The sequence below is a fragment of the Armigeres subalbatus genome, chromosome 3, assembly GCF_024139115.2.
Source record: "Armigeres subalbatus isolate Guangzhou_Male chromosome 3, GZ_Asu_2, whole genome shotgun sequence".
Taxonomy (NCBI): domain Eukaryota; kingdom Metazoa; phylum Arthropoda; class Insecta; order Diptera; family Culicidae; genus Armigeres; species Armigeres subalbatus.
The window spans coordinates 345,563,540-345,583,963 of NC_085141.1; the positions used below are offsets into that span (position 1 = coordinate 345,563,540).

The 20,424-nt window shown below is 41.7% G+C and overlaps 1 protein-coding gene across 1 annotated transcript in view; it reads left to right on the forward strand.

Moving 5' to 3' along the window:
* Nucleotides 1–1,069: 1,069 nt before the first annotated feature.
* LOC134225952 (exostosin-1-like) overlaps nucleotides 1,070–20,424 on the forward strand; it is a 601,093-nt gene continuing 581,738 nt past the window's right edge. Inside the window, 1 exon segment of the mRNA XM_062706414.1 lies at nucleotides 1,070–3,252. Coding sequence (XP_062562398.1) covers nucleotides 2,429–3,252 — 824 coding nt within the window. The 5' untranslated portion in view covers nucleotides 1,070–2,428.

Here is a 20,424-nt window from a genome sequence, read left to right on the forward strand (position 1 = left end):
CCGGTTGTAATATTGGGGACCTAAACCACTTAGGGCATAGCTTCCCAAAGTTGGGGGGTCGCGACCCCCTTCCATAAGATTTACACAGGCTGGGGGGTCGCGACCCAGCACTTTAGGAAACTATGACTTAGGGGCAAGCCAGAGTAAACGCGACGTGCGATGCACGTGACGCGACAGTGCAATTTGACAGCCTGTTGATAATGATTGTTATTTTTTTACGTGATTCGCCTTATTATCTTTTCTTGGGCAGATTTGGTCCTGTTCAAATCAGTTGCTCATGAAAACTGTATTTATCGTTGAACATTAATAGTTCAAACCATTTTCAAGCTGACTTGCATACAAGTTTTTTTGGATCATACATTTTAAAATATATTAAAATTAATTGTAGTTCAGACGTATCCTTTTATTGATAAAATTGATATAAAAATAAGGTGTGACGCTCTCCAAAATGCAGCTTTTCAAAATTTCCTTCTCCAAAGTCTAGATGGCGTGTTCCTCTCCTTCCACTAGTCGACTTGATAATCTCCAATGCTAAAATTGCGTAGGTACGCCTTATTCATGATGATGTGACAGCTTATTTGATGCCTTCCTGTCTTCATTGGACCTGGAAGTAAAGTTAGTCACATTATATTTCAACCTTCTCCAATAAATCAATCAATCGAACGAAACAATCAAAACATCAACTTCCATACGAGTGCTGGCAAGGCAAGCGTTCGTTGTCCCGAAGTGTATGATTCCGTCCCGCAAGGTTGGCACCTCCGTTTCTCGCATCGTTTTGACGTTTCTACGCTTTCGGTCTTCCCTTTAGCTCATTCGCACTGTCCACCGGTAAGAGATGGCACGAAAACAAACCCAGCCATATGCAGCACCAGACCAGTGCTGGCGAAATAACATTGCAGCGAGAGAAATTTCATCGCACGCACGGCTCGCGAAGAAGCGAGGGATGACACTTTTGTGTAAACATTCGCCGGTTTGTTGGGCAGGATTGGGGAAGCGCGGGCGGTTACAGGGCGCGCTTCCCACACGCACGTCGCACTTTTGACAAGTTGGGAACAGTCTTGGCGGATGGTGCGGTGAAATATTGAATCAGTCTTGTTCGGTACGTCTTTTCTGTCGCATCTTGTGGCCAGTAGTAGTGTATGCGCGAAGAAATTCGTGACACAGACGGTGTTTTTTCCTTCTTCTACTGGTGTAGTGTTATGTTTTCTTTTATAAATGAGAAGGGAAGTGTATCGAAGGAGTACAAATCTGTATTTCTGCGGGATTAATTGTGATGGATGGTTTTCCGGCGGAAGAAATTAGACTAGCAATGATGAAGAGGTTGATAGTGAATCAAAAGCAGTGGAAGTGCGTCTCTATCCTCCAGTGACGTGTAAAGATCGTTCCGGAAATTGTAGTGTGTTGGAATGAGAAAACTTGTAGAAGCTCAGTGATTAGGTGCTGGGCTAGGCCCTGGAAGATTTCGGTAAAGTTCAATTCCACGTCCAGTGAAATGATTATGCCCGGGGATTGTAAATCCCAGTGAAAAAAGCAAAAACGCCACTCCAAATTATGAAAAAGAAGTGGTGGATCCCCAGTTCCAGTGCAAAATGTTGAGAGTAAATAAATATAAGTCAAAATATGACGTGATGCGTAGTGCAGTGATTCTACAGCTGGTCAGAGCGGACGTGTTTTCTGCAGCACTGCCTGTCGTGGAGTGGTGATGGCTTGCAACTGCGAGCGGAAATCATGGATGAATGTTATTCCAACACATTTGATTGCTGAGATGTTTACCTGCAGTAGCGGATTCCGGGCGAGCGGAATGTAAACAAAGCCAAAAATAAGTAATACCTCCCATAAAGGCGACAGCCGCAGCAGTCAGTAGAAGGAGTTTGAATGACCGTAGAATGAGGGGATGATTAAAAATCGATACTGGTGTGTTGTATACTAAACAAAAATACTACGGTCAGTGCGCGGCGTTTTTTTCGGGGGATGAGCTGAATTATTCATGTGTAAAGTAGAATTGTTTGAAATTGGTGCAGTTTTTGTCGTCAGGCAGCAATAACCGGGAAACATGTTATCTAGTGTCAATACGTATACCGAGAGGCGGATAATCTCTACGTGATATCTGTGCACATAGCTGTTGGTAAAGTTGCTTAATTATGAAATAGGAATAAATGTTTGTGTTTCATTTATCGAGAAATATCTGCGAAAGTGTCGGTGAAATTAGTGAAATGTATAAAAAGCCCGCTGCAACACGATTCGCATTTGTTGGCCTGTAATTACGCATCGGAATCTCCGGAAAATGCTCGAATTGCCTGTCCCGGTGCAACGATACTCAGAATTAAATAATTCAATGTATAACAATTAATCTCCGGAGCTGCAGCTGTGCCCGTAAATATTTAAGTACCCACACTCAGAAAAGCTCCCGCCAATCCCTTTATCCAAAATGCAAGCGAAAAAGCGCTACATACTCGTGATAATTTGCTGTGCATTTCTTGCATATTGCTACTTTGGTGGATATCGGCTCAAATGGCTCCAGAAACTGTTTGCCATAAGCGTTCGTAAGAACCCATCTAAGCTCCCACCATATCAACAGCTGTACTATCAATTCCCCGACTCTCCAGAAGCGCCCGTCCAAAACTCACATTCCATTCCAGACGATGAGCTGTACGCTCATCCTTCCTATGAATCTAAATACATCGGTGACTCACTTCCAACTCCCATCCGCACTTGTCGCATGGAAACATGTTTCGACTTCACCAAATGTACCGACCAGAACTTCCTGGTCTACGTTTATCCACCGGAACCGCTCAATTCCCTTGGTGCTCCTCCTCCCATCAGTCCAAACTATCAGAAAATCATCTCAGCCATCCAGGAGAGTCGGTATTACACCGCCGACCCGGAAAAGGCATGTCTGTTCGTGCTGGGCATCGATACGCTGGATCGAGACTCGCTAAGCGAAGACTACGTACGCAATGTTCCATCTCGGCTGCAACGGCTGCCACACTGGAATGGTGGCCGTAACCATATCATATTCAACCTTTACTCCGGCACATGGCCGGACTACAACGAGAACGGGCTCGGATTCGACACGGGGCAGGCAATCCTGGCGAAGGCCAGCATGAGCGTGCAGTCACTGCGGCCAAACTTCGACGTGAGCATTCCGCTGTTCCACAAGCAGTTTCCGCTGCGTGGCGGCAACACCGGTTTCGTCGCTAGTAACAACTTCCCAGCAAACAAAAAGTATCTGCTGGCGTTCAAGGGAAAAAGGTAGGTGGAGAGCACATTTTTAATTTTTACTTAGAATTTTATTTATCTTGTCTGTAGGGGAGAATAGCAAAATGCTGTCTGAAAAGAAAAATTCTTGCAAAAACTGCAGTCAGCGAATCTCTAGAATTAAAAAAGAGAAGTCCGTGCTCAAGAATGTATTTAAGAAGAAAATGTACAATTACTTTAAACAAATTTAACGTCAACAGTAAAGTAGACCTCACTTATGTAAAAAAAATTAAAATATTTATTTCGAGACGTATAATAATATAATACCTCCTAAATATAGAGTTTTTTGCTCCCAAAAGCTACTATAAAAGTTTCAGCCAGATCCGTCAAGTCTAAGTGGGCGCTCAAAAAGCCTGAAGTTTATGTAGGAAAAACTGACTAAACATATTGAAAAATGCATACTTTCCTCTACGACGAGGCTGACCGTATCCTAAGAAGCGTGACCTGCACCGGCCTCTCCCAGTGGCGCGAGTTCACTGGCACGGAGCCAAAAGCTGGCTGATGCCGCCAGCCAAGATAAACAAAACCATAGCCGCACGGTTCCGAAGAGAAGACGACACCGAGGAACTAGGAAGGTCGGTCATCGAATTAACTAGCACACGCTTCCCGAACCATGAAATTCGATACACTGACGGTTCCTTAGCCTAGAACTGACAGCGTAGCATCCCAGTGCAACATCTTTTCCGTCGAAGCAACACATCGTGATTTTTACGAACTCCGCTAGTGTGATTGCTGCCCTACAGAGTGAGAATCCCAAATACCCCTGGATCCAGGGAATTCTCGCAGGTATGATCTGCGGTGCCACCTCTGCCTGGATTCCCGGGAATTGTGGCATCAGGGGAAACACCGAAGCTTATTCCCGTTCCGTCCCGCCGGCCGACGTTAAAAAAATGGACAAAGAGTGTCGTCGGCCAGGACTGGGCTCGGATTTAGAACAGTAGCAACTCACTATTTTTACGAAAAATCAAGGGCTCCACCGACCCCTGGAACGATCTTGCTTCTCAGAAAAAGCAGGTAATCATATCGAGGCTTCGGATTGGTCACACAAGGGTTTCCCAAAATTTCCTTTCCGGTCCTACTGTTATTTTTGCGGAGTAGTGAACAGTGTAGAACGCATTATTTGCCAATGCCCCAAATACGAATGTCCCCGAAACCTCTATGGGATTCCAGACAGTATACGGGATGTATTGGCAAATGACGCGGCTGCGATGGCAGCCCTTTTCTGCTTCTGGTTTATGCTTCGAAGTCTTATTATCTTATTATGGACCCCCGAGCACCTTGTCTCGGGGGTGTGTCCCCTTGCTATAACCGAACGGACAAAAGTAACACCCTCCCAGTGATCAATCATCTTTGGTTAGCTGGGCGGAGTTTCGTTTACATCAGCAGTTCTCTTTTCCATTCATTGAGGTATCCCCTATTTTATCGTTGTTAAGGAAAATAAGAAAATTAGAGTTATTTCTTTATTGCGTGAAAGTTTTAAGTTCAAATTAAGTTCATACATCAAGCAAGATTTGAAGATTACAGATTTCAAGATTACAAGATTTCGAAGATTCCGAGGCTTTCGAGCGTCTTGAAAGAAGGCTTCCGAGCCTTTTGAAAGGAGGCTTCCGAGCCTCTTGAAAGGTGGTTACCGAGCCTCTTGTATGGAGGCTCCCAATCATCTTAAAAGAAGGTTTTAGAGCCTCTTGCAAGGAGGCTTTCAAGTCACTTGAAAGGAGGCTCCCGAGTTCTAGGGTACAGATTTTGATATTGTTCATATAAGTGTAGTCCACCCTAATCAACAGCAAATGGTTTATTTCATCCCTCATTTCACCTTCAAGGATAGGTACGGTACAGTGTTCATAGTAACCTCCGAGCAGGCACGCTGCCTCTCGGAGGCAATAAAATAATAGTCCAGTTAACATAAGAAGTTTTCCTTAATCGTCGCCCGGAGAGTCCACCACAAAAAACAACACAACGTAGGGTCGTCCCACCCTGGACGAAACATTGGTGCATGTGTCGTATATTGCAAATTTTGGCACCAATGCAATACCAAAGATGGTTTAGTCAAGAGTGTATATAATTAAGAGTGGTGACATTGTCAGAATTGGAACAAAATTCATCTGTCATTCCCATACAAAATCGTGTTCCAAACAAGCAGGAGACCTGTCAAATGCGGCACATGTCGCCACTCTTAATTATATAAACTCTGGTTTAGTCGACAGAACTCTGAGAGGAGAGAGCAGTTAATTGTGCTTGCTAAAGATCGTTTACACAATTTTGTGTTTCCTTCTCAGATTTGATTTAGACATTTCTCAACATATCTCCAATCTTGTATGTAACTATGTAAGGAAGAATAATTTATAGATTGTGCACGCCTCACACAAAATGTCTATACCACTTGTAATTCGGGCCAGGCGTCACCACTCCGTGTGATAGGGACTCGTTCTATGGGTTATATGCCTCAAGCGAGCGAGCGTGCGTGTTACACTCATACTATTTCGAAGCCCGCTGAAAGCTCTCTCACATTATTGGGAAAACATCCAAAGCGTTTTGGAAATTAGCGTAAGCTCAGGAAAAATTGAAAATTACAGCTTTGGGAATGTGAGGCAGCGTTAGCACTGAACATTTTCTTGATTTTTTTTTGTCTAGGCTACACTTGGTATATACCGATATTGGCACAAACTTTAAAGCATAGTTTAGTATCGTGACTAAGTTTTGAAATAGGATTGTGTCTATGTTTTCTTTACCGGGGTACACTTTGCGATTTTGAAAATCCGAGACCGTTCTCAGCCGTTTCTCGATAAGCTTTCTATTTTTTTATCACCATTCAATCAAGGAAACACTTCTTTGTATTGTTCTGAAAATTCTGACTTTGAACAATATATTATCGATAAGTGGTAAAAAGTTTAGAAATAGGTAAACCAACCATTCCCGTACATACATCGCAAGTACAGACATCAAAATCAAGCAACTTGCGGGTTTGGATCTATTCCTCAGTTCAGCTTTGCAGCGAAGCGGACACAGCAGCATGAAAACGCTGGTAGCAGTCCCAATGGAAAACCATCGCATCGGTGATGGTCGTCGGGGTGAATCCTGCAGATCATTTAACCTCAACGATTGCAGCTATATTGCTGCGGTCATTAGCTAGTAAGAAATTTATTACACACAACTGCGTAGTGCTACGTTACCTTTGCATACGATCCATGGGGCTGCTCCTTCGAGTTGTTAGTTTTGACATTCGTGCCATCTAGTTTGCAAATGACGAAAAAAATAAACAAAGCACAAGCTGCCGGTTTCACAGATGCAAATTTTCAGGTACTCAAACTACCATGCGTCTCCACTGGGTTGACGAGAGAAGAGTGGAGCAGTGCTCAAATTACAGGCATTTTAAAACAAAATTTAGCAGATTCTTGGCAATTAAGAAGTCCCAAATCCAACATTCAGGCTATTTTGTGATAATTAACACAGTTATTAATTGAAAGCTTTTCTATGCTTGCCAATACATGAATATGTATCTTGTGAAGCAATCGAGCTCAAAGAATCGACAAAGTAGGGAATATTTCCCATCCGAGTACATCTTAGAATGAGCCGAGAATCGAACTCCCCATCTCGCTGTCTGGCAATCATACGCTTTTGTCTAGAATGCTAACTGGAAACCCGATATCTGAGTATATTAACTTTCATTTAGTACAGCAATCGACCAACAGCACCCAATTTTTTATGGAGTCCTGAGCTTTTTCTAAAATTCCGGCCTCTAACTTAGGCTACTTTGCCGACTGGCAGATTGAGATCCAATGCTACGTTGTTTCGATTCCTCGGCGGTCGTGCCACAAACTTCCTAACTCTCCCTGCGTCAAGGGTGGTGCACCAGTTCTAGTGAAGGAAACTTCCACACTGATCCGTCTTCGGGCTGCAGAGGTGGTCCGACAGTTCCGGTAGTGAATGACGACCTCATTGGCGGTGCCCTACATACCCGTAGCACTTCCTTCTTATTTATTCTTTCTTCAGCAGGTTGGCGGTTCAAGTGCCGAGATCAGTCCGACGATTTCGGTTGGCAGAAGACTTCCGGTTCGCTGGGCACCCGACGGTCCTAGACCAAACACTGCTCACTGTGCTGGATTTCCCTCCAAGCCGACGCTTATTTGCTGGTCCCTTCTCCATCAACGCTGCCGCTCTGCCAGTATTTGCGTCACGACCTAGCAGTCAAATGTTTATATTTCTATTTATATTTATTTACAAGTCTTCGATTTAAAAGCCGTACAGACAAATATCATTACTAACAGTTAACACTCGGACGTCGGTACGATCACACGTGTGCGAACTGTTTGTCGTGAGCGACTATCCTTCTTTTGTATAGCATATATTATTTTCTTCAAACGGATTCTACGGAAAAAGGTATCAATGGAAGCTACTAGGAAGAACACATTGAAAATTGTTTTCGGATCATCGGCACAAGCGCCAAAGCATCTAGACGTCTTGCGATTTGTCGGATTCAAGTTGTGAATTCCACCTGAAAGTGTGAATTCAATCTATAAAGACGAAAACGACCATGCGTTCTACATCAAGTTTCTGGACGAAAACGAATTCAACTGTTTCGGAACTGGTTTGGAGGAACAATACATGTTTGACTATGAAGATGTTACAAAGATTCCGGTTCGAACAGACATTGCTAGCAGGCTTTTCCGGTACGTAAAAATATTCAATCTGCCGCCCGAGATAGACGACAAAGATATAGCAGCAGTTTTAAGTCAATTCGGAAGCATCAGACAACATGTGCGAGAGAGGTATCCAGCGGATTTCGGTTATAACGTTTTCAGTGGAGTCAGAGGTGTGCATATGGAGATCTCAAAAGAACTACCAGCAAACCTTTACATTGGTCATTTCAAAGTTCGCATCTTTTACGATGGCTTGAAAAATCGGTGCTTCTACTGTAAGAATGAAGGACATGTAAAAGCCAATTGTCCAAAGCTAGCCAGCACGAAAGCAGCTCAAAATGGCGGTCAGTACAGTCAAGTATTGGCCAATGCAGCAATCGGATCCAGTGCAACTTCGTCGGGTACTTTGAATATGACCACTATTCCAGTGCCAGTCAAATCCGTTACGACAACTACAACGAAACCAGTAACAACTACATCGGAGAAAGTGACCACTGGTTCATCTGGTCAAGCTGTAGTTGTGACCAAAGGAACGCGAGAGAGACGATCATCTGGAGAGAAAGCTGAAGACGCAGAGAAAATGGACACTGGTAAGGACGCTGAGGCTATCGCGAGTAATCGAAAACGTGTGCCGGACTCAACCTCGGACAACGACTCATCCGGAGCAGATGAGATTGGACGGCAGCAAGAGAAAGGTAAACCTAAAAAGAAACAACAGATACTAGCAACTAGCGAGAGCGTCAGTCCCATCGATGCTGTTAGTGCCAGGGTAGGTAGATCGAAGAATAGATCACGTGGCGGGCGTCAAGGGTGTTCACATTAAGTTCTACTGTTATGATATGTGGCTTCGACAGAAATCATTTGAGTCTGTAGATTTAAAAGCTTCAGTCTGTGTTTTGTGGGAGCAATGCCGTTAATTAGACGAATTGCAACAATCAACTTGAATGCGATCAGTTGCACTGTAAAAAAATATCTGTTGAGAGATTTTATCTGGAACAATGATTTGGATGTGGTTTTTCTTCAGGAAGTTGCATTTGAAAACTTTTCTTTCATTAAATCACACAGGTCAATTGTTAATATAAGCGACGATGGGAAGGGGACGGCAATCCTGTTACGTAACAATATAGAATATTCAAATTGTGTTTTGAATGAAAATGGTAGAATCACGTCAGTTTGTGTTGATAATGTTAATTTTGTAAATATTTACGCACATTCGGGTAGTAAATTTAAAAAAGAACGAGACTCTCTTTTTACGGTAGATGTTCTGATTCATTTGATTACAGGAAAGGAAAATGTTTTACTAGGCGATTTTAATTGTATAATCTTACCAGAAGATTCGAATAGCAAAATTAAAAATATTTCAAATGGTTTGAAAAATCTGATTTCATCTCTAGGTTTAATAGATGTCGAACGCAACTTGAAACAGAGAAATACTAGTTTTACCTTTTTTCGCAGTGGCTCCAAATCACGATTAGATAGAATTTATTCATCAAGCTCCTTTGTACAATACATATCCAACGTCGATACAATACCATTAGCTTTCTCCGATCATCATGGAGTGGTTTTTACCTACCGAGTAGATGATCAACTCTTTTTTAACTTCCTTGGCCGCGGTTATTGGAAAATTAATTCCTCTCTTTTGAACGACGATCAGATAAACTGTAAATTTGTATCTTTGTATGTGAATTTGAAGACCCGAAGATCGGCAAACGATCTAAACTACTGGTGGAATAATGATTTCAAGAGTGCAGCGAAACGATTCTTCAAGGCTGAAAGGTTTAATTTGAACCAGCAAACAGCCCAAGAAAAAAGCTTCTACTACCAGTGTTTGAAAGAATCATTTGAAAAGCAATATAAAGGTGACGATGTGTCCGTGGAATCAATATCTTACAAATTTAAGCCGAACACTTTATTAGCAGAGGAAAAATTGGGATTGTATCAGATTTCTACTAACATAAACCGTTGTTCAATAACGAATATATTGAAATTAAGAATTAATGGAAATTTAATATCAGATACGACTATTCTGAGCAAAACGTTATTTGAACACTTTAAGGAAAAGTTTGCCAAATCTCCAGACATTGATACTAATTACGACAATGTTTTGAAATACATCAAAACTGGTTTGAATCAGAATGATCAGCAATCTCTTATAAATCCAATTACGGAAGTCGAACTGAAATTAGCCTTGAACCATGCCTCCAAAAGAAGTGCTCCTGTTCATTTTGATTTACTTAAGGTCGATTTAATAAGCTTATTCAACTCATACTTGCTTGAAGGGAACTATCCCCCTGCTTCGTTTTCAGAAAGTGTCATCACTTCAATTCCCAAAAAAGGTGACCCTTATGATTTGAACAACCGAAGACCGATTAGTATGCTCAATACAGACTATAAATTGTTTACAAAAATTTTATGGAATCGTTTGCAGCCAATAATGGCAAAATTAGTTGGAAATAGTCAATCTGCTTGTACTTCAAATCAGCCTTGCGTTGAAAATTTGAGAGTTTTGCGTAATGTTCTTATTAAAGGTAATTCTTCCAAACATTTCAAAGCTATGATTCTAAGTCTTGACTTAGAAAAGGCTTTCGATCGCGTTGATCATGCTTTTTTATGGGCAGTGTTGGAAAAATTTCGCTTTCCTGCTCAAATAATCGAGTGTCTCAAAAAACTATTCAGAAATGCAAGCTCTAAAGTTTTATTCAATGGATTTTTTACTTCTAGTTTTGCTATCCGTAGTTCAGTACGGCAGGGATGCCCTTTAAGTATGGCCTTATTTGTCTTATATATTGAGCCTTTAATCGGAATGTTGAACGAAAACCTTTCTGGCTGTCTCATTGACAATATTTTTGTGACACTTGTTGTCTATGCAGATGACATTAATATTTTAATCCGAAATAATCATGAATTTGATACCGTGCTAGAGATAGTAGGGTATTTCAGTATTTAGCGTTAGCGTTAGCGTTAGCGTTGTTACGGTATACTTCGTAGATTGGACACTAGTGATACTCATGTTTCTTATAAAATCCTTATCCAGATTGCTATCAGAAATCAAAGAGGGGAGTAATCCTTGATTTTAATCTAAGATAAAAATGGCATAAGCATGAGGATTACTACTCCCGGCCACGCCCATCTTTACCGTAACGAGGGATAGGGAAGGAAATGTTGATGTAGAACTTACTTAGCGAGAGGCCCCCGACTTGGCGACGCCCTCATAAGTTCCACGGAGTTGGTTGTTGGGTAGGGTAAAGTAGGTCATGGAGGTTTGCCTCAAGCTAGCAATTCGACCCATAGTATATGTTTTTTATGTTTCTAGTTTAAACTCTTGCCAGCCGGCTGTCGAAAGAGTATATACTATTTGATTTATTTAGTGATTTATCAAGGTAATAGAAGAAGTGATATTTAGTTTTGGACGATGTATTCACCCGCGAAATTTTGAAATCCGATTTGTGAAAAATTATTTGTGCATTTCTGCTCAGTAAGCCCTCTAGAATCATCGAATATAAAAACGAACCATACAGATAGTTATCTAAACATTTTTACTTAGTTTCATTTGTCATATTTTTGCAACTTTCAATTTTAAGATTTTGTTTTCCTCGGATCATACTCTGAAAGTACATTACGACTATAGATTTTATTTTCAGTCGCTGATAAGTTCCAATACTAAAAGCTCAACAAAAGCCAACACGAACGACGAACACAATAATGAGGTAGCGTGCCGCGCGAATTCGAAGAGTATTTTGACGTTTGTTAGTTGCCAAAATTTATCTGAAATTAACACGATGCACAAGGGTTGCCGGCATTAAATCATCCCTCTCCCTCAAGCGCATAAGAAAGATAGGACTTGTTTTCATCGGTAAACGTTTCCCGATGAAAACAAATCCCATCCCTCCCCCGCGCCTGAAAGAGAAAAATGATTAAACGTCATCAAGCTCTGTATTTATTTTGGCATCGCCCAATCGTCAAAACCCTACCAAGTCCATTCGGAACACTGCCCTATACACCTGGTGGCTAGAATTAGAAGCACGAATTATTGACTTTTAACGAAAACAACTATAGTAGCTTTTAACGAAACATTGCACAGTCTGCAGTGTTCCTAAAAAAACATAAGGTCCACAATGAAACAAAATACATGATACAACAGGATACAAAGGAAAGATCTCACCGATACTCCAGTTGGATGTAGAGTTAAACTGCAATGCACTCTTTTCACTACAAAACACATCCACAACATAACATTTTGCATTCTCAATTTTTCTTTCCTTTTCTACGTGGTTTTAAATTTCTGGTACCCAAAACACCGAATCACATCAGAGCTTTATTCTACTGCAGCGCACTGAAGCTTTTGATTTCTCATACCGACTGACACGCCACAACACAAAACTCTTCACAATAAAATTAACACTTTCAAGCACTACACGCCAACAAACTCGATAGTAGGGTATTTCAGTATTTATTCAAAAATAAAATTGAATGTTTCTAAATCACAGTATTTGAGAATAAATTCTTGTCACTCTGGACCCCATTTAATTAAAGAAGTTGATACTTTAAACATACTAGGAATTCAGATAAATACAAATTTTGAAGAATTAATACCGTTGAACTATAATAAATACATAAATGAAATTAAACATCTAATGGTATTACATAGTCGTAGGAATTTAAATCTTTTTCAGAAAACGTGGATTCTAAATACTTATATTTTCTCTAAGCTGTGGTACATCTGCCAAGTATTTCCGCCTAACAATAAGCAAATAGCTACACTTAAATCTATTACAGGTCGTTTTTTATGGCAGGGATTTATATTTAAAGTTGCTAGGAATGAGTTATATTTATCTGTTTATAAAGGGGGTTTCGCTCTAGTTGATATTGAATCTAAAGCAAAGGCATTATTCAGTAAAAACATACTTCTGCTCACTAGGAATAATATCGCTGTACAAGATAATTTTATGTTAAACCAATTAAACAATCGGCGTTTACCAAGGAATATTAGAGACTGGATTTACTTTGCAAATGAAATTAAACTGAACGATTCTCTAGATTCAAGCAAAAAGATTTATGATTTTATAATTGATAGTTTGCATATTACTTGTAAAACGCAAGAGGATATGCTACAACTATTATGGGAAAACCTATTAGAAAACTTAGACAATAACTTTCTAACTTCTAGAGGGAAGACTACACTCTTTTGTATTGTCAAAGATATTATCCAAAATAAAAAAAAATGTTCAAAAACAAAGTAAAAGGAGTAGAAACAAGCAACTGTGAAACATGCAATGTTGAAGAAAACTTAAAGCATATCGTTAAACAATGTGTTTTGTCCAGTAAGACATGGACTTGGCTGAAAGATGTATTAACTAAAAAACTGAAATTGAATATTTCGGACCCAGATGAAATACTGTCGAGAAACATATCAAACAGGAACTACAAGCTTAAAGCTGCTTTATGGATAGTTATAGAAACTATATCTTTCAATATTGAAACTAAAGGCAAAGGGTCTTTGGAAGACTTGCAGCAAAAAATAAGAGTAGCTCGTTTTAATAGTAGATCTTTATTTAAAAGTCATTTCAGGAATATCTTAGATATCTGTTAAATTGTAACGCTAGTAACGCTACTAAAAATTGTTAAATAAAAAAAAAATAAAAAAAAACTTATATTTTGACAAATTAAAATCGAAATTGAAAGAGACTTCATTGAAACGCCGACAACAGACATCTAACAGATTATTCTGCCCAAAGAGAGTGCGATGCATAGGTAAACGAAGAAAATTGGTTTGGCGAGTCGTTCTGGCGGGGACGTTCAGATTAATGCTGTTCAAAAGCATCGGACAATCTACGTTGTCACACAGTATGTCAAACAAGAACAGGATCATTTCACGGCAGCAAGCGAAGGGCACATAGAATAATGTTGCGTTGTATTCGTTCGATGCGCTCGATTTGCACCGCAAGGCGCCCATACGAGCACACCATCTTAGAGTATGCTACGTACCAGAACACAGCAGAGCGTCTGCTGGGTATTTCGTTTGATGAAACCAAGCACTGCGTACTCCTTTGCGGTCGTTGATGCAATCTGCTTGATTAAATTAAGCTTATCATCCAGCAGAACGCCGAGATCCTTGACAGTGTTTACGCGGGCGATGCTTTCTGTTGACATCCAATAGTCAAAGATGGTTGTACTCCTTGTTCGATTGAAGGTGATGACATGACATTTGCGGATATTAACTTCCATCCCATTTAGCGTGCACCGGCTTAGATGGCAGAGCATCAACCAATGATAAAATGATTCGATAGAATTTCAAATCGTCGGCAAACATCTGCTTGGGAGATTTTGTCGCATCGCAGAGGTCGTTGACGAATAACACAAGAAGAAGTGTACCGAGGTCCTTGAGGCACGCCTGATGTGATGGGGAAAGGCTCCGATCTCGTTCCTAAACTGCGCTGCGCTCAGTTAGATAGGACAGAATTCAGCAAGTCAACCAACTAGGAAAACCCATTCTATGTCGAATGCTCTTGTGAAATCTATGTAGATAGCGTCAACTTGTTTTTGCTTTTCAATTGCGTTGACTAGCGAGGAGACATAAACCATCAGATTGATAGAGGTCGAACGTTTATTAACAAAACCATGCTGGAATTCCGGTATGATGTGATTCACATGCGGATAAAGCGAATCGTTGATGAGGCTTTCAAACATTTTCGGCAGGCAGCTCAGGATGGAAATACCTCGGTAGTATTCCACGTTGTGAATATTCCCAGCTTTATGAATGGGAATGAAAGCAGCGACTTTCCAGGCACTTGGAAAAACACCTTCTGCGATGGAACGGTTGAAAAGTATGCTTGCGGGAACGGAAAATGAATTGGCACAGTTCGTCACTAAAAACGGTGATAGGCGATTGGGTCCCGCACCTTTGGTAGCATCAATTTCTTGAAGATTGAGTAGCACATACTCAGCAGAAAAGTAAAATTGTGGCAGAGGAATTCCGTTGCTCTGCTTTCGGCTTCTCACAAACCACCAGAATGGTTTGGGATCCTTAATATTCTCTTCCGTGCGACGAATGTAGCAGCTAAAGCATTGCGCATGTAAAGAATTATATTCGCTTTCTATGACACGCAGCTCAATTTTTAGCTGTTCATTCCTCGAACGAAAGTACCTTTTCCGGGCCTTTCGTAGACGATTTCGAAAATGTTGGAGCTCGTTGTTCGACCACGGCTGCCTTTTACTCAAAGCTCGACGACCTTTTTTTAGCGGAACAGCATTTCGAAGAATTTCATATATTCGCTGATAGAAATTATCAACCGCGTTGTTGATGCAGCCCGTCAGATGATATTCCCAGCGAACGGCGGCAATCGTTGCATTTAGCAAAGCAAAATCACATTTGCTAAAATCGAAATTGAATGAATTCAAACCGTCCCAGTCGTAACGTTTGCTTTCTGTTTCATATTTGCGTGCTGTGGAGTCTCCTCTACGTTGAGACACGTCGGGCAAAATGACGATGACGCATGTCCACACCGGTGCAAATATTGGCGGAAACAACCGGACCCTCCGTGAACTGCGTAGGCCTATTAAGGAGAACCCTTTTCAGAAGCTTCTCCAGTGTATCCAGCAGACATGGTGGCCAATACGATGCTGGATAACCCTGGCTTCGGCAGCAGCACCAGTTTTTAGATCTTACACGTATCCGGAAAGTTACTATCTACTAAACACTTCTGCAGCACCATCCTAAACAAGTCCAGAAACGCCAAAATCTTGGATTTCAGAGCCACATTTGGGATTCCATCTGGACCCGGAACTTTTTTCATTCTCAAACCTTTCGCCACAGATGACAGCTCGTCTTTGGACACTTGCATACCTGCAGAGGTTACTCGGCGGGCTTGACGACCCCTCCCCAGCTGTCTGCGAGTCAGGGAGAACTGCCTAGGGCGTGGTGGGATTTAGCAGTGGGCTCTGCTAAAATCCCTCCCAAAAAAACCACAAGTGCCCGTAATCAGACTCTATCAAAGCGACTATGTGCCGCTTCAAAAGCACAAGCCCAGGGAGTGCCAATTGGCATGGGGAGTGTCCCTACTCCGGTAGGGTAGCGCGTGAGCTGCTTCGGCAGGGAGTGAGTGATCTGTTTGTGCTGAGGCAGGAGTGTCATAGCGTGTCGCCGCTATTGTCACCTCGAAGCGCAGCAGAAGTCTGAGTATGGACTGCACATGCTGAGGTAAGAGTCGAGGTACCCATCGACACCTCGAGGCATTGCAGTGGAGTGTTAGAGTGAGCACCCGAAAAAGGGTCACATGGAGCGAATGGTCTTTGGAGAAGCTGCTTCGGCGGCAGGGTAGCAGTGGGTTGTACCCACACACCTACAGTTGTGCACATGTGGTGCATGGGGAGTGTCCCTGCTTCGGCAGGGTAGCGTGTGGTCTGCTTCGGCTGTGGTGTGATTGATCTGCTCGTGCTGAGGCAGGAGTGTCGTAGCGTAATATCTGTAGGCCCAGGCAGTTACCGCTATTGACACCTCGAGGCATGGCAGCGGAGCGCCCGGGAGAGCATCCAAGTAAGACTCAAATGGAGTGAATGGTGTGCGAGCACCCAAGTCAGTCTCGCATGGGACGAGTGCCTGTGTGAGCGATAATGAGCGAGTACGCTTAGTACAGCCATCCCCCCAGAAGTAGTACTGCGAGGTAGTTCCTGGGGGAAACGATGGTGGAGCCCAAGGGAGTTTAGTCGGTATTACCGGTATGGTCGAGTCCGACACTCCAGTACACTTCCGTGTGGTAGTTTGGCAACTACAATGCACGTGTACTGGGTTAGTGTGTAAATGCATTTTCCCTTGTAAAAAAAAAAAAAAAAAAAAGAGGTTACTCGATCTTGATCTTCGTACTGCGTACGCGGCCACGTCGTAGAACCATGCTGCGGGAAAAGACCGCCCACGATGATATTCAGCTTGTCCGGACAACGTCAGCTTCGCGGCACAACTCCTTGAAGCAGTTGGACTTGCTGATTTTGATCGCCCGTTTGAAAGCCGCTCTAGCTTCACGGAAAACTATCTTTCGCTCCTCTCTGGCCATTTCAGACCTTGCCCTCTGAAAGTGTCTCCTGGCTCTGAGACAGGCAGCGCGAAGGTTGGCAAGAGTTTCGTTCCACCAGTAACTTGGTCGCCGGCTGTTCGTTGGCACTAATTTCCTCGGCATCGTCGCATCGTGAGCCCTTGCCAGCGTTTCCGCCAGCTGGTCTGTGGCAAGATTTGTAGCGCCGCTGTCCGCTCGAAGTGCTTCGATGAAAACGAAACTCCCTGCCATCTCTGCGAAATGTACTGACGGTGCCTTCGTTGCCCAATCTCACTCCCACCTCTGCAAAAAAAAAAAATCTGGGAACTACCACAATGCATTCGAATGACCCCAAATAGATATGAATAGTTGACACATAACCCAAGTAGCATACGCAACATCTTCCTAAAAGCACCTTGTTTCTATTCAGTTTCATTAAAGGCATTGGAAAAACATCAAAGCACGAAAAAGTTGCATCAAGATGTCAAAAACGTCCGAATTGTGATCAATGTTTCATTAAAATTGCAATGCAGTACGTGTTTGACATTTAGAAACAAACAAACAAAGAATACTGCACTTCATGTTGCAAACACGAAACAAAATCATTAAGTTGCATATTTTTTACAAAGTAACTTCAATGCGCCTTTCAAAATTTAATTGTTTGTTTAAATTAAGTTGCAGAAAAGTTGAATGTGTCTTTATGTTTAATTTAGCATCGTTCAACGTTTCGACAACTCACATTTTTTTCCGGTGATGGTGCAATCAAGTAATAGGAAACCCGAGTACAAAACTTTATAATGGTATGGTTTATATTGTGAGTCTACATGCAGTCCCTTAGAAGTGATGAATGGTGCTGTGGTAGAGTGAAGGACTATCAATCACAAGATCCATAAATTGAATCCAGTTTTATATTTTTATTTTATTTTTTTTCCGCTGTAGTATTTTGTAACATTATTGCAATTTAACTGCAATCGAAGGATGTTTCCGTAGGCTCCACCTCTTACGCTTTTTAGATTACAAGAGAGTTATATTTGATGGCACATACGCAAAGATAGTTTCATTCCAAATAGTTGCAACACAGTGAAATGTTCAGTAGTGAAACAATTTGTGCTGCTTGGGAAGGCCAAGGGGACCTCTACCCCGCAGGTGGCTAGGGCGTGGTTTTTGCAAAAGAATGGAACACGAGACAATTTGAAAACTTCACTTGTAACTACCAGCATCTTCATGGCTAGAAAAGATTTTTTTATGAAACTCACCAAGAAAAAAATCTTTTCAATTCCTCTTGGAATCTTTGTTGTACGACTTCAGACGGGAACACAAATTAAAAGCCTTAACACGAACAAAACGTAAACTTTCCCCATAAGCGATCGCGATACAGCAAACATTTTAGGAATTCTATAGAAAAAAAAAACCTTGGCAAAAAACGAATGTCAACCGTTCGTGGCAAAGCCTACTGCTTATCAGCCGCATTGCATTCCTTTTCAATAGTGTGTCAAAGAAAGACCATCCCAACGGTAGTTTCCTTTCCTGTTATCCATAAGAATGTGGCACATGCCATAGAATCTGTCCCAAAACACACAGATCAGAACTAGTTTTTGCCAACTACGCAGAAAAATTTCTGGATTAGTCAACATACTTACACCCAGGTTTTTTTACATGGTTTGATTTTAGTCCTTTAAGACTTTCAGCGTCAATGAGACCATAAGTTAACCCTACGAAAAAAATCACAAAAAATCAAAGAAAATTCGGGTGGTATTTAAAAAGCTGTGTAAGCTCGAATTAACCGAGAAATTATTGAATTCCAACCGCGTAAAAACCGGGCCCTCCTTAGCCGTGCTGTAAGACGCGCGGCTACAAAGCAAGACCATGCTGAGGGTGGCTGGGTTCGATTCCCGGTGCCGGTCTAGGCAATTTTCGGATTGGAAATTGTCTCGACTTCCCTGGGCATAAAAGTATCATCGTGCTAGCCTCATGATATACGAATGCAAAAATGGTAACCTGGCTTAGAAACCTCGCAGTTAATAACTGTGGAAGTGCTTAATGAACACTAAGCTGCGAGGCGGCTCTGTCCCAGTGTGGGGATGTAATGCCAAAAAGAAGAAGAAGAAGAAGAACCGCGTAAAAAAACCTGGGTTTATTATGTAAGGGGGTCTAACATAAATACTTATGCCTACGTCGCGTCGACGAATGTGCTCCACAAGAAGTAAAGATTCCGTTCTATTTGGTAGTAATTTCAAGTGAACAGAATAGTATGGATAGAGAGATCATCATTCGTTATGCCTATTAGAAAAAAAATCCTCAGGTACCCTCTCTCCCAAGAGACCAGCGAAGATACCCCCAGGGGTACATGTACCCCAGGTTAAGAACCGCTGGTCTAGCCTTTTTTGGGATATGTGGCGGAACCATCATTACCATTTTTTTTTTCAATTCAATGATGCAAAACATATTTTTAATGTCTTGGTAAAAAGTATGTGCAACCGAGATTACACATTATCGAGCGTGTGTACTATTATGCTTTGGTATGCTTTTATATGTTTTTAGTTTTTCATTATCAGAACTTTTTGATCGTTATCTACCTTGAACCTCCTGGTTCGGATTAGTCATTGAATCTTATGTTTGTTTGATAAAAAAAAGCAACCGCAATTCCGCTGACTGTGATTTCATTATGTTGAAGTTCCGGCTCCATTCGCTCCCATCACCCTTCCAGAGTTGACAGCTAACATTTATCCAACCGGTAGTTCTCGGCGTGGAAGCAGCCATTAATTCTTACAGAGCACGAAGCAATAGATTAGAACGGGTGGGCATTGTGTTTGCGGGCAAAGTAGTTCCTTCATTCCGCTTGATGTATGATGTGAAGTCACGTCTCTTCTGACGTCGCAGTGGTCGCACCTTGAACGCGATTTCCCGTGGCGGCGGTAGTACTGCGAATGGCATCATCTAACATGGAGACGTTCTAGTTCTTTTTCTTCTACCACAAGTCTTCCACTGGACAAAATTACAACAATTTTTAAATACTTAATTTATCGTTTTTATTTTATCACAATCTCACTATCCAGTGACGATAATTGGAAAAATCTCCAAAAAAAATGCACCTACCTTATTATAATTGCTTACGTAAAATATTCTGTCTTATCAAACAAATTCAATTAAAAAAAACTCCTGAAACGTGATGCACAGAAATCGCGATTCAGATAACTAGTTTCCAATATTTGACCTGCTGTACTCTCATAGTGCGGCGGTGACGATGGAAATTGAAAATAACCTTCCGTGATTGCCTAATGGTGCTTTTATTCGCAGAAATTCTTAGCGGGAAATAGATTTCGTTCCATCCATCCGTCCGTCCATCTAACCAATCCATCCGTTCCGTACGTACGTGTGTTAATTACGATTTCCTCCAACCGTGGCACCACCAACCGACCGTTAGGTCCGATTCCACAACGGTCGGGTTGATATTCATTTTCCTGTTTGGAAACCAGTACCCCAACTCGATTCCGCTGCTGCGT